We start from the raw sequence: 20,195 nt of genomic DNA on the forward strand, positions 1-20,195 counted from the left end.
TCTTAGAGACCGATCACTTGGAACATTAAGTTTGCAATATTTTTTTAGAAACGAACTAAAATTTACATTTGCTAATTTTGAAAGCGGTATGTTTGCAGACACTAATGCGCGACACAAGTCTTCATTAAAAGTTTCTTGCTCATCTAATTTTTTTGAAGTAGATTGGAAACATTTAGCCATTGAAGTTTGATGTTTTCCTCCTATTTTTCCTTTTTTTTTTGCAATGTGTGAAGCAGTTCTCACATGTTGGTCTATCTGAAATTTCTTCTCACAAGCTATCTATAAATAAAAATAAAAACCTTTATTTTAACCCAACCTTTAAAATATAAAAATATACAAGGTGTTTTTGGTTAATCAAATAACTGGTTTGGAAAAAAAACACTCGCTAAGTGTTTTAAATGCAGTATTAATCCACAAATTAGTTTTTGTTACTAACCATTAGTACATCATATAACTTATTTTAAAATTCAACAAAAGTTTTTTTTTGTTAATTCAATTACAATAAAAATAATTGTGTTTTAGAATAGCTGACTTCATAAAAAAAGTAAAGGTGAAAAATTTTTCTAAATACACACCATTGTATTGTACCATGGACAATTTTTTCTCACTAAAGGAAGCTATTTTTCATTTAAAAACAACCTACGAGTACTAAATTTCAAGTAAATACGTTTATTGGTTTTAAAGTTATTGTTATTAACTAAAAGAATTTATTTTTTTTTAATTTTAACACCCTGTATCTCGAAAAGTAAATAAGTTTGACTCCTCATTAACTATATCGTTTTGTTCAATTTTTCGAGAAGTATCTACAGTCAAACGTTGTAAGTGTCATTTGGAAACACCCTGTATGTATGAAATATTAGATATTTAATAGAAAATATTAGATACTTACAATTTTGCCACAGACTGAACAGTAGATTTTTCCCATATCCATAGACAGCTCTTTATAAGGTTTAATCCAAGTTGAAGCACTGGTTGTTTTAGGCGTTATAAAATCACAATCTTCCTTTTTGTTACGCACAACGAGTGTTTACGCTTTGAATATCAAAACAAAAATGATTTACAAATCTGAGCATCAAATTAGAAATGTTTAGGTACCTAATTCAATAAACTGGGAGATTTTGGAAAATCCCTAAATTAGGAACAAAACTATTAGCCGTTTACCTGCTGTTAAGATACAATAAATTGTAGATAGATTTGGGGATTAGATTATAAAATGCAAATGAGCGAACCCTTAGCGATTATCCAATAACTGAATGCCTCAGTGACCGAGACTTTCTAAGAATGTTGAGGGCTACTTAAATTGATCTTCTTTGAAATTGTAAATGTTTTGTACCTGTAGAGATTACGTACTTAGATCATTTCTTGATTAAAATGACTACAAAATTTTATACAAGAATTGAAATAAATTGGTATGTTTAAAAATTTTCAAATACAGTATAAAAATCTGAACTTTTATGCACTTTATGCAAACTTTTATACAAATATGCCAAAATATGAAATATTTGCATAAAATATGCAAAATATGCAATATGCATATTTGCCGAAGTCTATTCATTATGTAATGTCTGCGGTACGAATTTTAATTTCAAAAATAGTTTGTTTCCTGTGGAATGCCTGTAAATTTTTTTTAATGTATATGTATGTCGGAAATCATCTCTAAAATTTTCTGAAAGTCCAAACAATATATTGTTTTAAATATATTATTATGTTTTATTTTTATATAACCAAATTGTTTGAATGCTTCCATGGGATTTGAAAATGTCATCCATTATAATGCAAGTACTTTTTCACTGCTTGTTCACCTTAAACAATATTGTTCTGAAACATTTTACAATAAATTTTCTACATTGGAAGCCGATTTCTTTTTAATTAAATAGAACATAATTATCTTTATAAATATAGCTAACGAGCACGTTTTTAAAAGTTTCTTTATTTTTTCAAGAAGGTACGGTTTAGCCGGACTATCCATTCCCGTCCATGTTTTTTTTTATTGATCAGCTTACGAACCCAGACGCATATGAATTAAACCGAAACCTATATGCAGCAAAATTTTATTTTTCTGAATTATAAATATTTAATTATTATAAATCAAACATATTACATTAAGCTGTGGCTTTACCTGAATTAAGAGTCATAATTTAAAGGGATTTGAAATTTTGGTTATTTCAAATTTCCAATTCCTTTGATTCAGGAATTGTGCGATACTTCGAACTGCGTTTATCATTTGATACCAAAGAGATAGGCGATTGATTAGGACGACTTGAAGGCTTTTTTACAACAGGAATATTCATTTCCTTCAACCATGATGTTACAAATTTCACTATATGGCAGGCTGCGTCATCTTGTTACAATATAAATCTCCCAAATGGCAGGTGAATTTCATTAAGTGAAGGCAATTATTATTCTTGTAAAATACTTTTGTACTTCGCAGCGTTGATAGTCCCTTCAATGAAAAGGAAATGTCCAACTCTTTGAGAGGATATACAGCATCCAGACCATCACAGATTTTGGGAACTTAACCTTCCTTTTAAGACATTATTTGTGATATTCTTCCCTTGGCATTCGAATAACTCTACTTCGTATCTCACCAACACAAACCTCAAACTTAGATTCATCACTACAAATAAGTGAATGTCGTTGACGTTGAATCCAGTTTCGGTTTTTTTTGCACGGTTTCTTTTTTGTTTCTTTGCAAGAAGTGGTTTTTCCTTTGCCTAAAGTGTGACCATAAGTTTGAGTATTTAAGATGAGTTAAGTGTTGCTTGCAAAAACTTCTTGGTGAATCCATTTCTCATTTTTTTTCAATCTTCCCAAAATCTTTTGAAATTGGTCTATCATCTATCAACAACATGGACCTATTTTACAGCCAATTCTCGAGCAGTTTTCGGTTCTTTTAAATTGTAAAATTGAATTTCTCACAATTCCTTAGGGAACACTTCAATTTTGAGCAATTTTAGAATCTTGGAAATACTGTCATCGCTATCGCAACAGATCACGTGCGGTTCTGGACTTGCAGCTTGCAGTACTATAAGGTCGCCGAGCGTTATTTAGAATATGTACACTTTTGCGGTTTTTTTAACCTTTCATAAATATTTGGATACAGATATGAAATGTCAGACGTATCAGTTTTAAAGCTTTAACAGTCAATAAAGTCAAAATTCAATTCTTGACAGGGTTCCTATAAATAAAATACATTTATTATCGCGAGTAGTAAAGAATTCCAGTGGCGCCCCCAGAATTTTACTTAAGGGGGGTTTGAAATTTTTTTATGCTACCTCTATTTTGAGTCCCTAAAATTTGGGTTTTCGTTTAATTTAAAGTACTAAAGATAGCAGTCTCAAAGATTCAGGTATCTATTATCCTGCCTACCAACTAAAACCACCCTCTCTTACTTGTGCGCAGTTGACTGTCGCACGTACCGTACTCCGAAAGTGGGATGGCCGCTGTAAGACTGACGACACTCTCGGAGCACTCCCTTTTCGTATCTAGATCTTATCTATTGTTCTGAAGCTATTTTCTTGTGGCATTTTAAAGTAATCACTATTTTAATGGGAATAAGCCACAATTGAAGGTTAAAATAAGGTTATTGACGTTTGACATTAATCCAACTTGTAAATACATTTTGGAGACGGCTATCGTCGTATTCCCGTTCTCCTCTCCCAATCCTCCCGCTCCAAGGCATGCTTCTCCTCGAAACCTCTCGATTCCATCGCTCTTCTAATTCTTTCATTCCATGAGCGTCGAGATCTATCTGTTTTGTTCTTCCAGGGGGCTTCCATTTGTGAAGTTTTTGGGGCCAACGTTCGTCAGGCATTCTCAATAGATCTCCAAACCATTTTGAACCTCTTCTTTCCATTCTGTCAATGACCGTTTCTGTAGCATTCATGTTATTTCTTATAGATTCGTTGGTCTTCCTTTCCTGCCTTGATGTTTTAACACTTATTCTCAAATAATCCATTTCAACTGCCAACAATCTTCTCTTCAGGTCTGCATTAATTGTTCATACTTCAGAGCCATAACAAAGAACTGATTCAACCATGGTTTGCCCTATTCTTTTTTTGTTCCTTTTGGAAATGTTGTGATCCCACCATAAGGAGTTCAGACATCCTACAATTTTACGTCCTTGATTAATTCGTGTTTAATTTCGGTTTCTTCCCGTTCTTAGGAATGAGTGGACCTAAATATTCAAAATTTTCCATTTGTTTGATTTCCACGTCCTCGTCTATCAACACTTCAAACCTTGCATCTGAATTGATAACTAAGTAAATATTCTGTTTTCTTCATGCTGACTTGTAATCCCCATTTTAAATATTCTCTATAGACGCTTTATCATAAATTCTAGATCATAAGAATCTTGAGCTAGGATGACTTGGTCATACGCAAAGTTCAGGGAGAACAGTACGTCATTTTCTATGGGGATTCCCATTCCCTGGCAGGGATTTTTCCAATTTTGGAGGGCTGCCTCAATATATAAATTAAACAGTTAGGGTAACATACTGCATCCTTGTTTTAGTCTGTTTGTTACTTTTATTGGCTCTGATAGTCTATATCCGATTTTTAGGTAAGTAGTGTTATCCCTGTATACTTCTATGATTATTCCTAAAAGGTATGGACTAATGTCGAATTGTTGTTAAGCTTGCCACAATTTAAGTCTTGGAACTGTATCATACGCCTTTTCTAGGTCGATAAAGGCTAGATGTACTTCGGTACTAACCGCTAATCTTTTTTCTATTAATTGTTGGAGTATAAACAAATTATCAGTGCAAGATCAAAGATCAAAAATTCAAACGTCAATAAACTTATTTTAACCTTCAATTGCGACTTATTCCCATTAAAATAGTAATTAGATCTTATCTCTGTCGTTAGCTCGGTTGGTTTTTCTCTTCTTCTTCTTTCTTTTTAATGACTGCTCGGATGTAATTGTGAACACTATTCCTTCCCTCCGTATTTCCCGTCATCTTCACGATCATCTCTCTTACAGTCACAGGGTTCATACCTATTTCTTTATACATTCTGTTTCTCTCCACTGTACATCTATTACACTCCAGCATTGTGTGAGTAACAATGTCGGAATATTCGCAGTATAGGCATTTATCTGTATGTCTTTCTAAACCTATGAAGATGCGCCCTAAAACAGACAATCTACCCAGTCCGTTAGGCTCGGGATCAGCATCTTTGTCCACTGAGCAACATCTTCCTTGTTGTTCCACTCTTCTTGCCATCTTTCTATTGATCTTTCCCCTGTTTCTTTTTTTTATAGCTGTTGTCAAATGCTTCCTTCTCTCATAGAGATGTCCCTTTTCTACTGCTAACACATGCAGAGGAACACAACCCGTGATAGACCACAAGGCCGCCGCAGATACAGTCCTGTAGGCGCATGCTACTCGCAACAGACTCGTTCTGTCTACTTTTTCATAAACCTAATATTAGGTATCTGTTTAAATTTAAATATGGTTGTATAAATTAATCAATACATTTGTCCTCCCTGTATTCCTACGATCCCTATAAGTACCGCCATCGGGCTCGTGGAATGCGTCCCTTTAACAGAGAAGAGCACGAGTCGTTGAAAAGAAAAGACGCAACCCGGCACGGGAACCCATGCACGCATATTAAATTGATTTCGTTCGTTGTTTTGTAGTGCAAACCCTGGTAATTCGACCCAGCGGTAAGTTTTTACCTAGTTTTACCTAAACCTATAAATTGTTTTTGATTGTTTATTGCAACCATTTAAATTTTAATAATTATTTGCACCAATGAGGAAAAGTCCATTTTCTCGCCAGAGTTACCGAAGGAATAGTTCTGTTAATTAAGTACTATTAATTTGTAATAGTACATTTGTTTGTTAACACCCACATTGGCCTATCTAGCCGGATTTGAACTCATTTATTGAAAAAATATTTTTTGTTATATTTAAATTTGAATGGTTGGTTTCGTCTCGTCGTATTTTTTATCGTTTTGAGGGTTCTTATCTTAAGTTTGCGTCTCTTGTCGTGGCTCGAGAATAATTTATGACCTTTTTGTAAAGTCGACCATATGGGACTTTTTAGAAGGGAATTATCGTCGTTTTAATAAAGTATCGAATTACAAATCGGTAATTTCGGGGTTTTAGACCACATTTTGTACATTTTCGTTTGTATAAATATTATTGGAACTTGTTAAAAATTTAAAATGGAGAAACTTGAAGAAAAGAATAGGAAACTCAAATTTTTAAGAAAAACTGCGTTAAATGATATTCAGTTAATTTTCGATTTAGGTTTTAAGTCCCTTTCAGACGTTTCTATTCGCCCTTTATTTAAAATTAGACTAGAGGATTTAGATTCGATTCGCGAAGAGTTCTTAAAACATCACACTAATATTATTAGTAATATTCTTTCTGTACCAGACGCGGATACGAGGGTTGAAGAAAATGTTCGGGAATTATTTTTGGAACAATTTTATAAAATAAAACTATTTAGTGCGGAATTATCTGAGCCACAATTTGAAATTCCAGAACCGTTTAGATCAGTAGTAGTTCCACAATCTAATATTCGCTTGCCTAAAATAGAGCTGCCTAAATTTAAGGGTGATTTTAAGGAGTTTAGTTCATTTTTAGATTTATATAATTCGGTTGTACATAATAACGCAGGCCTAGCAGACGTAGAAAAGTTTAAGTATTTGAAAGGATGTTTAGAAGGGACTCCACTTAGTTTGATTCGTAATTTGTCAATAAATAGCGATAATTATCAAATTGCTTACGATCTAATTGTTAAACGCTACACAAATGTTCGTCGTTGTGCGACCGCGCATTGGGATGCGATCTTGGGCGTACAGAAAATATCGGTAGTTAATTCGAAAAATCTGGCTAAATTAGTAGATACGTTTTTAGAAAATTTAGCCGCATTGAAAACATTAGGTCTTCCGACAGAACATTGGGATTTTATTATGTTTAATTTACTTTTGTCGAAATTAGACGCGGATTCAGTAAAGTTATTTGAGTTAGAAAATAAATCGAATAAAATCCCGTCATTTCAAAAATTGGTAGAGTTTATTGAAACTCAGTACATTGCTTACGATAATTTGAATAGTAGCTTAAGTGAATCTAAGAAATCATCGCAGGCCCCAACTTATACGGAGCCAAAGTGTAATTATAAACATTCTAATGTGTCAAGGCATAATAGTAGTTCATCCTTTGTTACAAATTCGTCGTCAATATGTTGTGCTTTATGTAAACAAAGTCATTTTCTTAACCATTGCTCGTTGTTTTTGAAAAAATCTCCAAAAGAAAGATACCAATTTTGTAAAGAATCTTCCTCGTGTTTTAGGTGTCTTAATCAGGCTAATCATTCTGTCAAGTCGTGTCCAAAGGCCTTTAAATGTAGTAAATGTAATAGTCACCTTCATAATAGTTTGTTGCACTTTGATAGAAATCGTTCCAATAGTCAGTCGTCCATAGAAAATACTAATAATCCAGGGGCATCGGGAGTCGAACAAAATTCGCCTGAAATATCACATTGTGCTGCTAGTTTTATAGGGAAGAAAAACGAGACAAAAAAGGAAATTTTGCTCGGTACCGTTTTAGTTCACGCGATTGATAGTAAGGGGTGTAAACAGCCCTTGAGATGTCTTCTAGATTCAGGTTCAATGAGTTCGTTCATTAGTTGTAAAGCTGCCAGTAGATTAGGTTGGCCTAAAACTCCTTGTTCATTTGAAGTTAACGGACTCAATTCGATGCAAACGAAACTGAATCAAGGTCAAATAAGTTTTTCTATCCAACCTCGTCATCAGGAGTCACCGGTGTTTCACTTGGAGGCTATTATTACAGATCGGGTTTGCTCGGATTTGCCGAGCACCAAAATTGACATATCGACGTGGAATTATATTAAAAATTTGAAGTTAGCCGATCCCGAATTTAACTGTAGTCAATCTATAGATTTGTTAATTGGTTGTAGCATATTTTCGAAGGTTTTGTTAGAAGGTAAAATTGAAGGTAAAGCGGGACAACCAGATGCCCTAAATACCGTTTTTGGTTATATTTTGTTAGGACCTACTAGCACACCTAACCTTTCGTCGACTTCGCTTGTTTGTCTTTCAAATATTGAAGACCCACTAGATTCTTCGTTAACGAAATTTTGGGAACTGGAAAACGTACCGGAAAAGCCAGTTTCAGAACCAGAAGACGTTCTGTGTGAGAACATTTATCTGGAAACGCATAATCGGGACGTCTCGGGTAAATATGTTGTATCTTTGCCTTTTCGTGAATCGCCGCCTTGTTTGCAAGATAGCTATGATATTGCTTTAAATAGATTGCTATCATTAGAACGACGCTTATCTCGTCAACCAAGTTTGAAAAAAGAATATTCTTTTCATATGCAGGAGTATCTTGATTTAGGTCATATGGAGTTAGTCCCTAATGCCGAAAAGAAAAGGGGAAAGTATTATATTCCACATCATTGCGTTGTGAAACCAGATAGTGTTTCAAGTAAAATTCGAGTTGTATATAATGCGTCTCAGAAAAGTCCCAGTCGCGGTAAATCTTTAAACGACTATTTACTGGTCGGTCCTAAGCTGCAACAGAACATAGTCTCGCTGTTGTTGAATTTTAGACTTAATCGTTTTGCGCTGTGTGCGGACATTCGTCAGATGTATCGTAATATTTTAGTCGCTCCTGAACACACGGATTATCAACGCGTGTTATGGAGATTTTCTAGCGCTGAGGAAATTCAGGAATATCGTTTATTAACCGTTACTTTTGGAATAGTATCTTCGCCGTATCTCGCTTTAAGAACTCTCCAACAATTAGCATTAGACGAAGGCTCTCGTTTTCCTAAAGCCGTCTCGCTTATTCGTCATGCTTCGTATATTGATGATTTTGTTTTTGGTGCTTCGACTCTCGAAGAAGCACAAACTTTAGTTGACGAATTAGTCGCTTTGTTAAAGTTAGGAGGCTTTGAGTTACGGAAATGGTGTTCGAATGAACCCAAATTGTTGTCGCAGTTTCCTGAATCCCATATTAATCCTCACTCCATTAATTTTGATCCAGAAGCAAATGGTCCTTCATTAAAAATCCTTGGTTTGAAGTGGATTGCACAGTCCGACGTCTTTCAATTTTCAGTCAAATTGCAAGACGTCCCTTGTACCAAAAGATCGTTTTTGTCCGAATTAGCTCGAATTTATGATCCTTGTGGTTACTTAACACCTATTACCTTTTTCATTAAACATTTAATCCAACAACTTTGGGCAACCGGTCTTAAATGGGATGATCGTCCTCCTTCGGAAATAATTCGGGTATGGGAACAATATAAGAGCGAACTATCTCTTATTTCACAGTTCAAAATTCCTCGTTTTTTGAATATTTCCTCATGTCCCATCTTAGAGCTTCATGGATTTGCCGATGCTAGTGAAAAGGGATATGCTTGTGTCGTTTATATTCGTAGTATTGATACTCGTAACCTAGTTCAAGTTAATTTACTGTGTGCCAAATCGAAAGTAGCTCCTATAAAACAGATTACTATACCTCGATTAGAATTGTTAGCTGCTGTTCATTTGGTAAAACTTATGTCGTTTGTGTTAGAGTCGTGGAAGCATATAATATTTCAAAATGTGTATGCTTGGTTAGATTCTGGCTTTGTACCTAAAATCGGTGCCTTAGTTGTTTTAAAGGAGGATAATTTGGCTCCGTGTAAATGGCCTCTCGCGCGTCTTGTTGAATTGCATGAGGGTAAAGACGGTGTAGCTCGAGTGGCTACCGTGCGTACGATCACCGGAACCTTAAAACGGCCTCTTGTTCGAATCTGTCCCTTGCCGATAGATGAAGATTAGATGGTCAGCCTTTTTACTGATTTTGTTTTGTTCGACTTTTGTCAATATAACCGCGACGAAACCACCATTTTAATTTTAATTTTTTTATTGTAGTTTAAGTTTTGAATATTTGTGTAAGATTTGTATAGGAATTGTTTGTATTAATTATCGTTTTAGTTGTTTAAGTAATTATAGTATTTGGAATTCGTTTTGTTTTTTTAAAGACCTTATGGCCTTTAAAGGGGGGAGAATGTTTAAATTTAAATATGGTTGTATAAATTAATCAATACATTTGTCCTCCCTGTATTCCTACGATCCCTATAAGTACCGCCATCGGGCTCGTGGAATGCGTCCCTTTAACAGAGAAGAGCACGAGTCGTTGAAAAGAAAAGACGCAACCCGGCACGGGAACCCATGCACGCATATTAAATTGATTTCGTTCGTTGTTTTGTAGTGCAAACCCTGGTAATTCGACCCAGCGGTAAGTTTTTACCTAGTTTTACCTAAACCTATAAATTGTTTTTGATTGTTTATTGCAACCATTTAAATTTTAATAATTATTTGCACCAATGAGGAAAAGTCCATTTTCTCGCCAGAGTTACCGAAGGAATAGTTCTGTTAATTAAGTACTATTAATTTGTAATAGTACATTTGTTTGTTAACACCCACAGTATCGATATCTAAATATAATGAAAAATATTATTAATTATTGTGTATTAATTATTTTGTATTTATACAATAATACAATTATTTTGTTCTACATATTTAAAGTGGTAATTTAATTATTCAATCAGCGTTTTGGATTTTTTGAATTATGTGCGAAAGACAAGTTACATTTTCCTACTATTCTTTATATATTGTTTACTTTATATGCCCTGGAGGGGGGAGGGGTTTTAACCCCCCAAACCCCCCTCCTGGGTGCACCACAGAAGAATTCCAAGATAAATGTCATACTGTTTATTTTGCCATTAAATATTTAGTAAACGACTTTGATAGATTAGATAAACAAATACTGTTTAGTTTATAAAATAAACAAATAAGAACGGTTTCTATAAATTCCATGTTTTATACGGATTTTTAAAGAGGGTGCAAATAGTTTCACCATGTTTGATGTGTTAATTTTTTTTTGGCAAATGTGTTTTGTCAAATAAGCCACATGTAGGGCTGTTCTATTTTTAAAAATAACCCTAGATCTTTATTCTTCTATTAGTTTAGAATAAACATCAAAGATCTTTATTCTAAACTAATTAAATTACCTGTTAGTGCAGTTAAAATATTTCAGGATAAAAAAATATGCGAAAGAAAGTAATTTTCCCTTCTCTTGTTTTATAATTAAAGAAAAAACAGGTTCGTTAATGGAAGCAAATTCCATTTCACTCCGATTCGAAGCATATACAAATACCATTCGTCAGTTCATTTTAACCTCTTTTTGGATGCTTATAATTATTATCTCTTAAGCGGATGGTCCGAATTGTACAAAAACCCGGGATACGGTTATTCTGAAATACGGAGATTTTAAATTTGATGCTTGCAATGTTGCCAGATTTACTATTTTCTGATATAATTACTTACTTTGGTTTTTTAAATATAACACTCTGATGACACAACAAATGTAGATGATGCATATAGAGCTTTCTTGAACACTGTCTCCTATCATATTGATACAACATGTCCTTTAATATCAAAACGCATAACTACTAATACCAACAGAAAATGGATCAATACTGAAATTCTTCAGCTTAGTAAAAAGCTGAAGGATTTATTTTGGCTAGCAAATGTTAGTGGTAATCCAGATTTAATGTATAACGATAAAATACAAAAGGGCAACTTTATCCGTAAGGTAAAGGATATAAAAAAAGCCTCATATCAAAGTTATCTACATAATCAAAATAATAATAAAAGAAGGAAGGAGATATGGAAAAATAAAAACAATTTTGAGTGGAGCATTACTGACAATAATAAATTATTGATACATCCAGGGCCCTGATTCTATTTCATTTCGATGTCGAAATTTAAAAGCGACTACGCCATGACAGTCGCAATCGCTAGCGATTCTCATTCATTTCGATTGTAGTTAAAACTGGGGATATTTACTTTATCATTTTGACACTGCTGAAAATTTGGGTTGGCCCTGTTGTTTATTGGCTGCACTACGCTTGTTGAATGTTTGTTTTGTTTACGTTACGTGAACGTCTTTTTTTTCTTGTTTGAGTTGTTAAATCATAAATATTGACCATTCTCAATTATATTTTGAATTGAAAGAAAAGATGGCAAGAAAAAAAAAGGCGATGTGGGAGATCCTTAAGTTATAACCACTAAGATTTGACTTAGTGATTATATTCTAATATATTTTTAAATTTACTGCAGCTTAGTAATACTAACCCTAAACATTTTGGGTATCCTAGAGGCATAAACACCTTCTTCCAAATATGGTTCTAATACCCTTATTAAATAATTTGCAGCTTGTTTATTAAGCCGGAATTGCTGCCTAAATTGAGCATCACTTAGTGAAAAAGAATTTTGAGTATCCCGTAACATTCTTCTTATCCTCCGTTATGAACGTCGGATATCTAACCTATCTAATTCCTCCAAAACTAGCAAATGTCCGTAAAACACAGCCATATTGATACTTTTTGCCTCAGTTTTCCTTGCAAGGATCAAAACACCGCCTACTTAAACTGAACCTAAGTTCACTTCTCCCAGTCCAGTCAGTCATGTCAGATTAATTTCGACTCGAAATGAAATTTCAACCACTTTCTTGTGGTTGAAATTAATTTCGATAAGTCGAAAACTAGTGACGTCGTTTGGTTAGTTCAGCTGAAATCCACAAGGTTCGCAAAGTCGCATTTCGACGTCGCCATATTAATTTCGACATGTTTTGAGTCGAAATCTCAATTAGAATCAGGACCCAGAACACATAGCAAACAAATTTGGTGAGTATTTTTGTACATCAGTCAAACGCACATTATTAAAACATTTAAATAACTATACCTTTAACGATTTCACAACTATGACAATTAACAACACATTCTTTTTTTCTGAGGTATCACCATTTGATATTGAAAATGCTATATCTTCCTTAAACTATACCAGCTCAGTAGGTATTGATCAAATCCCCACTAAAATAATTAAATACATTTCTTCATATATATCTCCTGTTCTGTCTCACATCATCAACCTATCTGTCAAGGATGGCAAGTTTCCAAGTGACCTTAAAACGGGAGTAGTTAGTCCAATTTTCAAAAAGGGAGATCCATGTTTGGTGGATAATTACAGGCCAATCACCGTAACAAGTGTACTCTCTAAGATTCTCGAAAAGATATCTTAAATAAATGCCAGCATGGGTTTCTTTCTAATAAATCTACAGAGAGTGCTTCTATTTCATTATTTAATTATATCCACGCTGCTTTGGATCGAAAAAGGTATGTGGGTGCACTCTTTTTTGACTTAACTAAGGCTTTTGACTCTATTGACATTGAAATTATACTGCATAAATTAGAATTTTCGGGGTCATTTCTTGAACTGGTTAAGGTCAGTCATACTTACAACATCGTAAATTCCTAGTAAAAGTCGATAATAAGAAGTCATCTATTTTTAATCTTGATCAAGGTGTACCGCAAGGCTCCGTATTGGGACCCTTAATATTTCTTTTATATGTCAATGATTTGATAAATTTTTTAACTGCAGACCATACAGTTCTTTATGCAGACGATTCAACAATTGTAGTTGACGAGTCAACTGAAGTCGAACTCATTTCAAAAATGAACTTAGTAGCACAGGAATTTACAACCTGGTGTAAAAGGAACTCTTTAATGGTAAATGCAAAGAAAACTATTTGTATGCAGTTCTACTCGCGCTGTAAGCCATTCCATGGTTATAAAATCACAGTCAGTTCTGAGGAAATACCCTTTAGTGATACAACACTATTTCTTGGTAGCATTCTAGAAAGTAATATGACATGGGATGAAAATGTCACTAAAGTCTGCAAAACAATGAATAAGGGTTACTATGCGATCCTTCAGTTGAAAACTATTTAACACCAATCAATTGATAAGTGTGTATTATGCATTGGTTTATTCATATATGGCCTATAATGTTGTCTTGTGGGGAAACTCTAGAAACTCTTCTAGAGTTTTTATAACTCAAAAGAGAATTCTTAGATTGATATTCAATATTGATAATAGACAATCATGTCGTAAATATTTTATTGAACACAGACTGTTGACTTTTCACGCTTTATATATTTATAAGTGTATTATTTACGTCAAAACTAAATTTCAAAATTTTACCCTCAACTCTGACTTTCATAATTACCCGACAAGACACGGGAGGTTGATAAGCGTGTGTAAACACTCCACAACTCTCTTTGAAACTAGCCCTGATTTTGCAGCATCTAAATTTTACAATTGTTTGCCACTTAATATAAGAAATGAAAATAATATTCAAAAATTCAAAAATAAATTAAAAGCATGCTTGATCCAATTATGCGTTTACAACCTAAATGATTATTTTGACTTAATAAAAGACTACAGGGAATGAGGACCGACGGGTTCAGAGACGCTCTATATCGCATATCTTTTTTTTTTTTTATATTTTATTGATTTTGTTTTATGTAATTGTCCTATATAACTTGTTGATCATGCTTTATGTACTATATGACTTGTCCTATATCACAATGTGATCTGATGGGATTAATAAAGAATATTCTATTCTATACGAGTTAAGCAAACAGTTTCTAAAATATATTAAGAGGGAAGAGCTAAGATCCCGTAATTTTTGAAGTAGCTTCTGCAATGAGTTATTCTACTGAGGTCAAAAGGAAGACCATATCCAAGATGAAACTCGAACAAAGAAAATATGTTATTTTGGAAGATGCTAAATTGATTTCCTTCCAAAATAGATCTTATTGCATAGCAGGCTGAGGCTAGTTTCTTACTAAACAAATCGATATGAACCTGTCTATAAAAATACCAAGAAATTCTACAGTATCAACGATACTGATCTGGCTGTTATTAAGAAGCGAAGGTTGAAGAGCTTCTTTATAGGATAATGGTACTGTCTTATCCACGTTAAAAGAGAGTGAATTAGAGTCGGACCAGGTTTTTATTTTAAGTGTATCAGAAGTTATGGTTGCACGGAGAGTTGCAATATTAGAATTCCTTCAGGTAATACTGGTATCATTAGCAAAACGAAAAACTTTTCCATCGATTTTTAAGTTAGTGATATCATTTATAAAGATAAGGAAAAGTAGAGAACCCAATACTGAACCTTGTGGTACTCCACGTACAATGCTTTTGTAACTAATGTCAGTATCATTATCTCTAACTAGTTGTTTGCTATTCCCCAACTAACATTGGAACCAATTCAAAGACATACCTCGAATTCCATAGAAATTTAGTTTTTTTTATCAAAATTCTTGTAGGAGAATTAAATTGTATTGTGAAACCATACGATTCGAATATATTGACCAAGGATAATTGGGTAGTACAAGCAACAGCGTAATTATTAATATTCAAGTCACCGCATAGAATGCTGTGATTTTGAGATTAATTCATAAAATTAACAACAGCTTGACGTTTATTAAAAAATTTTGTAAAATATATTGAATGATTAACTAAAGCTGATAACTGTTTTATGTGTTTTTAAAAGCTCTACAATAAAGATGGTTTTTTGAAAAAAGAGCGAATTACTGTTTTAACGATGAGGGCTACGGCGATAGAAAAAGATCTTATAGTGAGGTATCTCACTTGTTCAATGATACTTTCTCAAACCATTCTACCAGCCATAATGTGGATATTTCAATAAAGGTACAATATACAGGGTGTTATGTTTAAATAACCAAGTGACTAATGATGTCAAAATGGTAAATCTGGCAACATTTGAAATCTCCATATTACAGCATAGGTAGTTGAGTGTATCGTGCAGAATAGGTGTATACCGGTTTTTATAGAATTCGGACCGTCCACTTAAGAGATAAATTCGCCAGACCTGGTCTGTTTTGAAAAGAAATCTAAAAATATAAGGGAGTTGATATGTTCCGAAGATTTTTGTAATATATTATTTTGTTATTTTGCCATATCATGTTTGCTATTAATATTCATGAATAGTGACATTATCTGAAATACTTTTTAGTAGTTTAAAATTAACTGTTTTCGCAATAGAGAAAGTTCGGTTGGTTATAATCAATTCGACCCACCCTAAAAATATGTGACCTGATACTAATTCTCAATTTTAATGTACTGTAGACATCAAAATTAGTTGAGACAATGTATGCAGAAGTGCTCATAAAACTATTTTTATTTGAATGGATACCTCAAACAGGTAATATTTTATTATTATTATTATTGTTACCTATTCTATTTTTTAGAAAATAGTGTATTTCAAATAAAATATATATTTATAAGTACTCTTGAATAAATTGTCTAAAATAATTTGATGTCTACTTTACATACCGATAAAAATAGAAAAAAGTTTACTATATCTTCTAAATGCAAAAATAAACTTAATAATTTACGAAATTTATTTTTCGACCCTGAGGCTGTGGTCTGAAACTGTCTCTTCCTGAAGTTTCATCTTTAACTTCGACAGGTATTATTACTGGCAATGGTAGGAGTTGTGTTGATGACAGGATGATGGTTCTTTAATAGTATCTGATGCCATGCCAAAAAAAAAAACGCCAGTAATAAATAATAACATATAAGAATCCCGGAAACTGAAAATTCCTTAAAATACGTCATTTATAAAAGAAATAAATTATAATAATTATGTATAAATACATTTCTATATAGTGATACGATAATTGATATGTTCGGAATTGCCAGAAACTGAATAAACATTTTAACTGTTTCTATAAGAATACCTGTAAGAATATAATTCCTGAGAAATAACGAATATTTTTTGTTTCAGGACGTGGCTGATGTATGTGTGGGTACTAGTGTTGGTACAATTACTGAACCAGATTGTCTGGGTCCTTGCGAACCGGGAACCAGCGTGACGCTGGAGGGCATAGTCTGGCATGAAACCGAAGGGGGTAAGTTTTTCAAATTGTGTTTAATTTTTGAGATTCATTTTATAAATTAAGTGCTGGTATGGATACGAGATTCATCCTGCATAGGTTGTCAAACGGACCAACAAGCCTGAGATTTTGCCAGTTTGCGTAGATGCAATATAAATAAAGTATTCGGTACAAGAGTGCGCAGTACACACGATCTAGTATTTTATGATAGATTGTAGTTTATATTTCGGTCCCGAAGGTTTGTAAAGTTAAAAATTATGTAATCAAAACGTTGATATTGTTGGCTAATATATATAACGTTTTTAGGGACAATGTCTAAGCCTTTGACAAATCTGTCAGAAGTAAAGAACGGATGCTTGGCAACAATTCAGATGAAATATATTTAATATATACTTTATTTAATTTTAAAAATACAGAAAACATTGTCTAAAGTTTCGCGGTAGTCGACAATGACGCCAAATATTCCACTTTTTTCTTTAAGTTGCAAGATATAGTTCTAATTATTTCTTTGTTGCTATTTGTTTGCTATCTAAGCTCTATCTAAGTCTGCAAACTAGGTTTCCGTGGCGGCGATGACCTCCTCATTCGACTTAAATTTCTGTCCGACGAGTCTCTTTTTCAAGTTCAAGACAAAAAGAAGTCGCACGGGGCCAGATCTGAAAGATACGGTGGATTCGACCAATTTCGCCATGGCAACGACGGAGGTATGAGGCGGTGAGTTTTCATGGTGAAAGAGCCTTTTTTCTTCGCCAAATGGAGTCGTTTTTTCTGCAATTAGACGTCGAATCGGCCCAATAACTCGGCACAGTAGAGATCTGTCACCGTTTTGCCCTTCTCCAGGTAGTCGATGTAGATCCCCCTTGTGAATCCCAGAAAATGATGGCCATTACCTTTCCGGTCGATAGCACAGTCTTTCCCTTCTTCGAAGCACGTTCTCCGGGTAACGTTCACTGTTTCCACTGTTCCTTGCTCTCTGGTGTGGACCAGTGAATCCATGTTTCGTAGACGGTTACGAAACGACGTGGAAACTCCTTCGGATTACGCTTAAATAGCGTCAAACACTGCTCTGAAGTGGTCTCACGCGGCACCCATCGCACCGACAGTTTTTTCATGACCACAATTTCATGCAGAATATATCATACGCGGTCTTTTGAGATGCTTACTGTCTTAGCTATCGCGTGCACCTCCAGTCGACTGGATTTTTGTTACGATATCCTTCGTGGTAGCCATTTTTGGGACACCGAGCCACTCTTCAAAAACCGACGTGTGACCACGTTGACATTCGTTAGACCAATTTTTGGCGCTTGTTATCGAAGAAGAAGAGTCACCATATACAGCATCCAAGGGCTCTTTGCTGCCCGATATTGCTCTTTCCATTTTTTTAAAATCCGCGGACACGCGATTTCACACGCGGTCAAAACAAAACTATGAGTCCGATTCGGCTGAAATTTTGACGTTAGCCCTCTACGAGAATGTATTACACAATAGTAGATCGGGCGGTGAGGCTGAAGGTGAAGTACTTATCGGACTGCCATTAGAAATAAGATGAAAGTTGCTTACAGGTATAGGATGATGCTTAGATCGATTACTTTTTGGTATGGGTTTCTTTTTTTTTAAGTTTCTTTTGGGGTTTTTTCATAAACATTTTTCTGTGACAATTTTCTATGAAATCCGTGGGTTAAATAGCTGTAGTTTTCCCTGGATGAAAATAAGGATCTTCTGGAGACTATTCCACTAATCCACTGAATGTGTCACTTAAGGGCCATTCCCGAAGGTACTTTTTAAAAAGTACCTTACGTTGCAGGTTCTGCAAGTACCTTACAGTTGTTGCAGTTTGCTTTTTCTAGGCCCGATATATCAAAATAACAAAAAAGCTGTATTCAGATACAATTAATGCTGGATCATAACCATACTAGTATCGTACCGTCTTCTGGAGTCTATACAACACAGTTTCCTTAACGGAATCTCCTTCGGTACAACTGTCTCCAGCCCAAATAAATATATAGAATGCTATCGCTTTAAAGACAAACGTTTTGAATTTAAATAAAGTAAACCCATGTTAGGCGTCATACAGTGTGTAAAAGCCAAATGGAATAAATTCATTATTTAGGTTACTGTACATATTTATAAAAAATCCCGGAACACGTCAAATTTAAATTATAACTTGACATTCTTTAACGTGAAAATTCAACCCCTACCTTCAACCCCCTTAGAATGACAGGTACAACCTGCAATTTTTAAAATAGGAAGTATAGGCTTGTGATATATCGTTTTAAAGGTCTTTTCATTCTCCATTCAAAAATGTTGTCGCTTTCAAGTTTATTAAGATTAATTAAGATAAAATAAATTAAAATCATGTGGTTACCGAAATTCGCTAAAATATACTCAAAACTTATTTCCCGTTTAGGTCTTGATAATGAGAAAGTGAATAAAAACCATAGCAATGTGGTTTTTAGATGGTAACCATTAAAAAACTTTAAAGCATTTCCGTGGCAACGTTATTTTAACACGCATTAGTAAATTGTTTTATTTAAGTTGTCAGTATTTTAATTTAAGTAAAAAATTCGTTAAATTCAATTCTGAAAAATGGTTAGATTAACGGAAATGCATAAAATAACAGTTTTACAAATGATTGGTTACGGAGATAACACCCGAACACAACAGGAAGTAACTCGCCTATTTCATGAGAAATTTCCTAATTTACCACCTATATCCCAAGGAACAATAAGTAAAATAGAGAAGCAGTTTCGCGAGTTTGGTCATATAAGGCAGATAAAAAAAGCAGCTGCCAATGCACTGAGTGATGAACTCAAATTAGATGTGATGCTTGAGTTTCAGGAAAATCCACATACATTGAGTAGACAGGCATCCACTACATTCAATGCTAGCCATACATCGATAGTAAACATATTAAAAGAAAATAAATTGCATCCCTATAAGATGATACCTACTCAGGAGCTCATGGAAGACGATTTTGATAGGAGAACTTTTTTTTGTGAGCGAATGATGGACATGTTGGATAACAATATTATCCAATTAGAAGACGTTATGTTTTCTGATGAGTGTACTTTTTCACTTAACGGTCATGCTAATCGGCAAAATTGCCGCTACTGGGCCACGGAAAATCCTCACTGGATGAGAGAAGAACACACTCAATACCCTCAAAAGGTTAATGTTTGGGCAGGGATTGTAGGAAACAATAAGTATCATTGGTCCCTTTTTCATTGAGGGCAACTTGAATGGCAACAATTATTTGGCACTACTTCAAAATGATTCCATCATTCCAACGTTGGCAAATTTATATCCTGATCCAGGAAACCCTCAAGTTCCAGCGAATACGATATGGTTTCAGCAGGATGGAGCACCACCACATTACCAACTTAATGTCCGGCAGTACCTCGAT

General features: G+C 34.2%; 1 protein-coding gene across 5 annotated transcripts in view; it reads left to right on the top strand.

Moving 5' to 3' along the window:
• The window catches only part of sbb (scribbler), a 297,475-nt gene that overhangs the window by 261,863 nt on the left and 15,417 nt on the right, over window positions 1-20,195 (top strand). For all 5 annotated transcript variants that reach the window (XM_072539798.1, XM_072539797.1, XM_072539801.1 and 2 more), the window contains one exon: window positions 16,684-16,807. In XM_072539798.1, coding sequence (XP_072395899.1) covers window positions 16,684-16,807 — 124 coding nt within the window. The remainder of the gene's footprint in view (window positions 1-16,683; window positions 16,808-20,195) is intronic.

Source organism: Diabrotica undecimpunctata, chromosome 8 (genome assembly GCF_040954645.1).
Source record: "Diabrotica undecimpunctata isolate CICGRU chromosome 8, icDiaUnde3, whole genome shotgun sequence".
Lineage (NCBI taxonomy): Eukaryota > Metazoa > Arthropoda > Insecta > Coleoptera > Chrysomelidae > Diabrotica > Diabrotica undecimpunctata.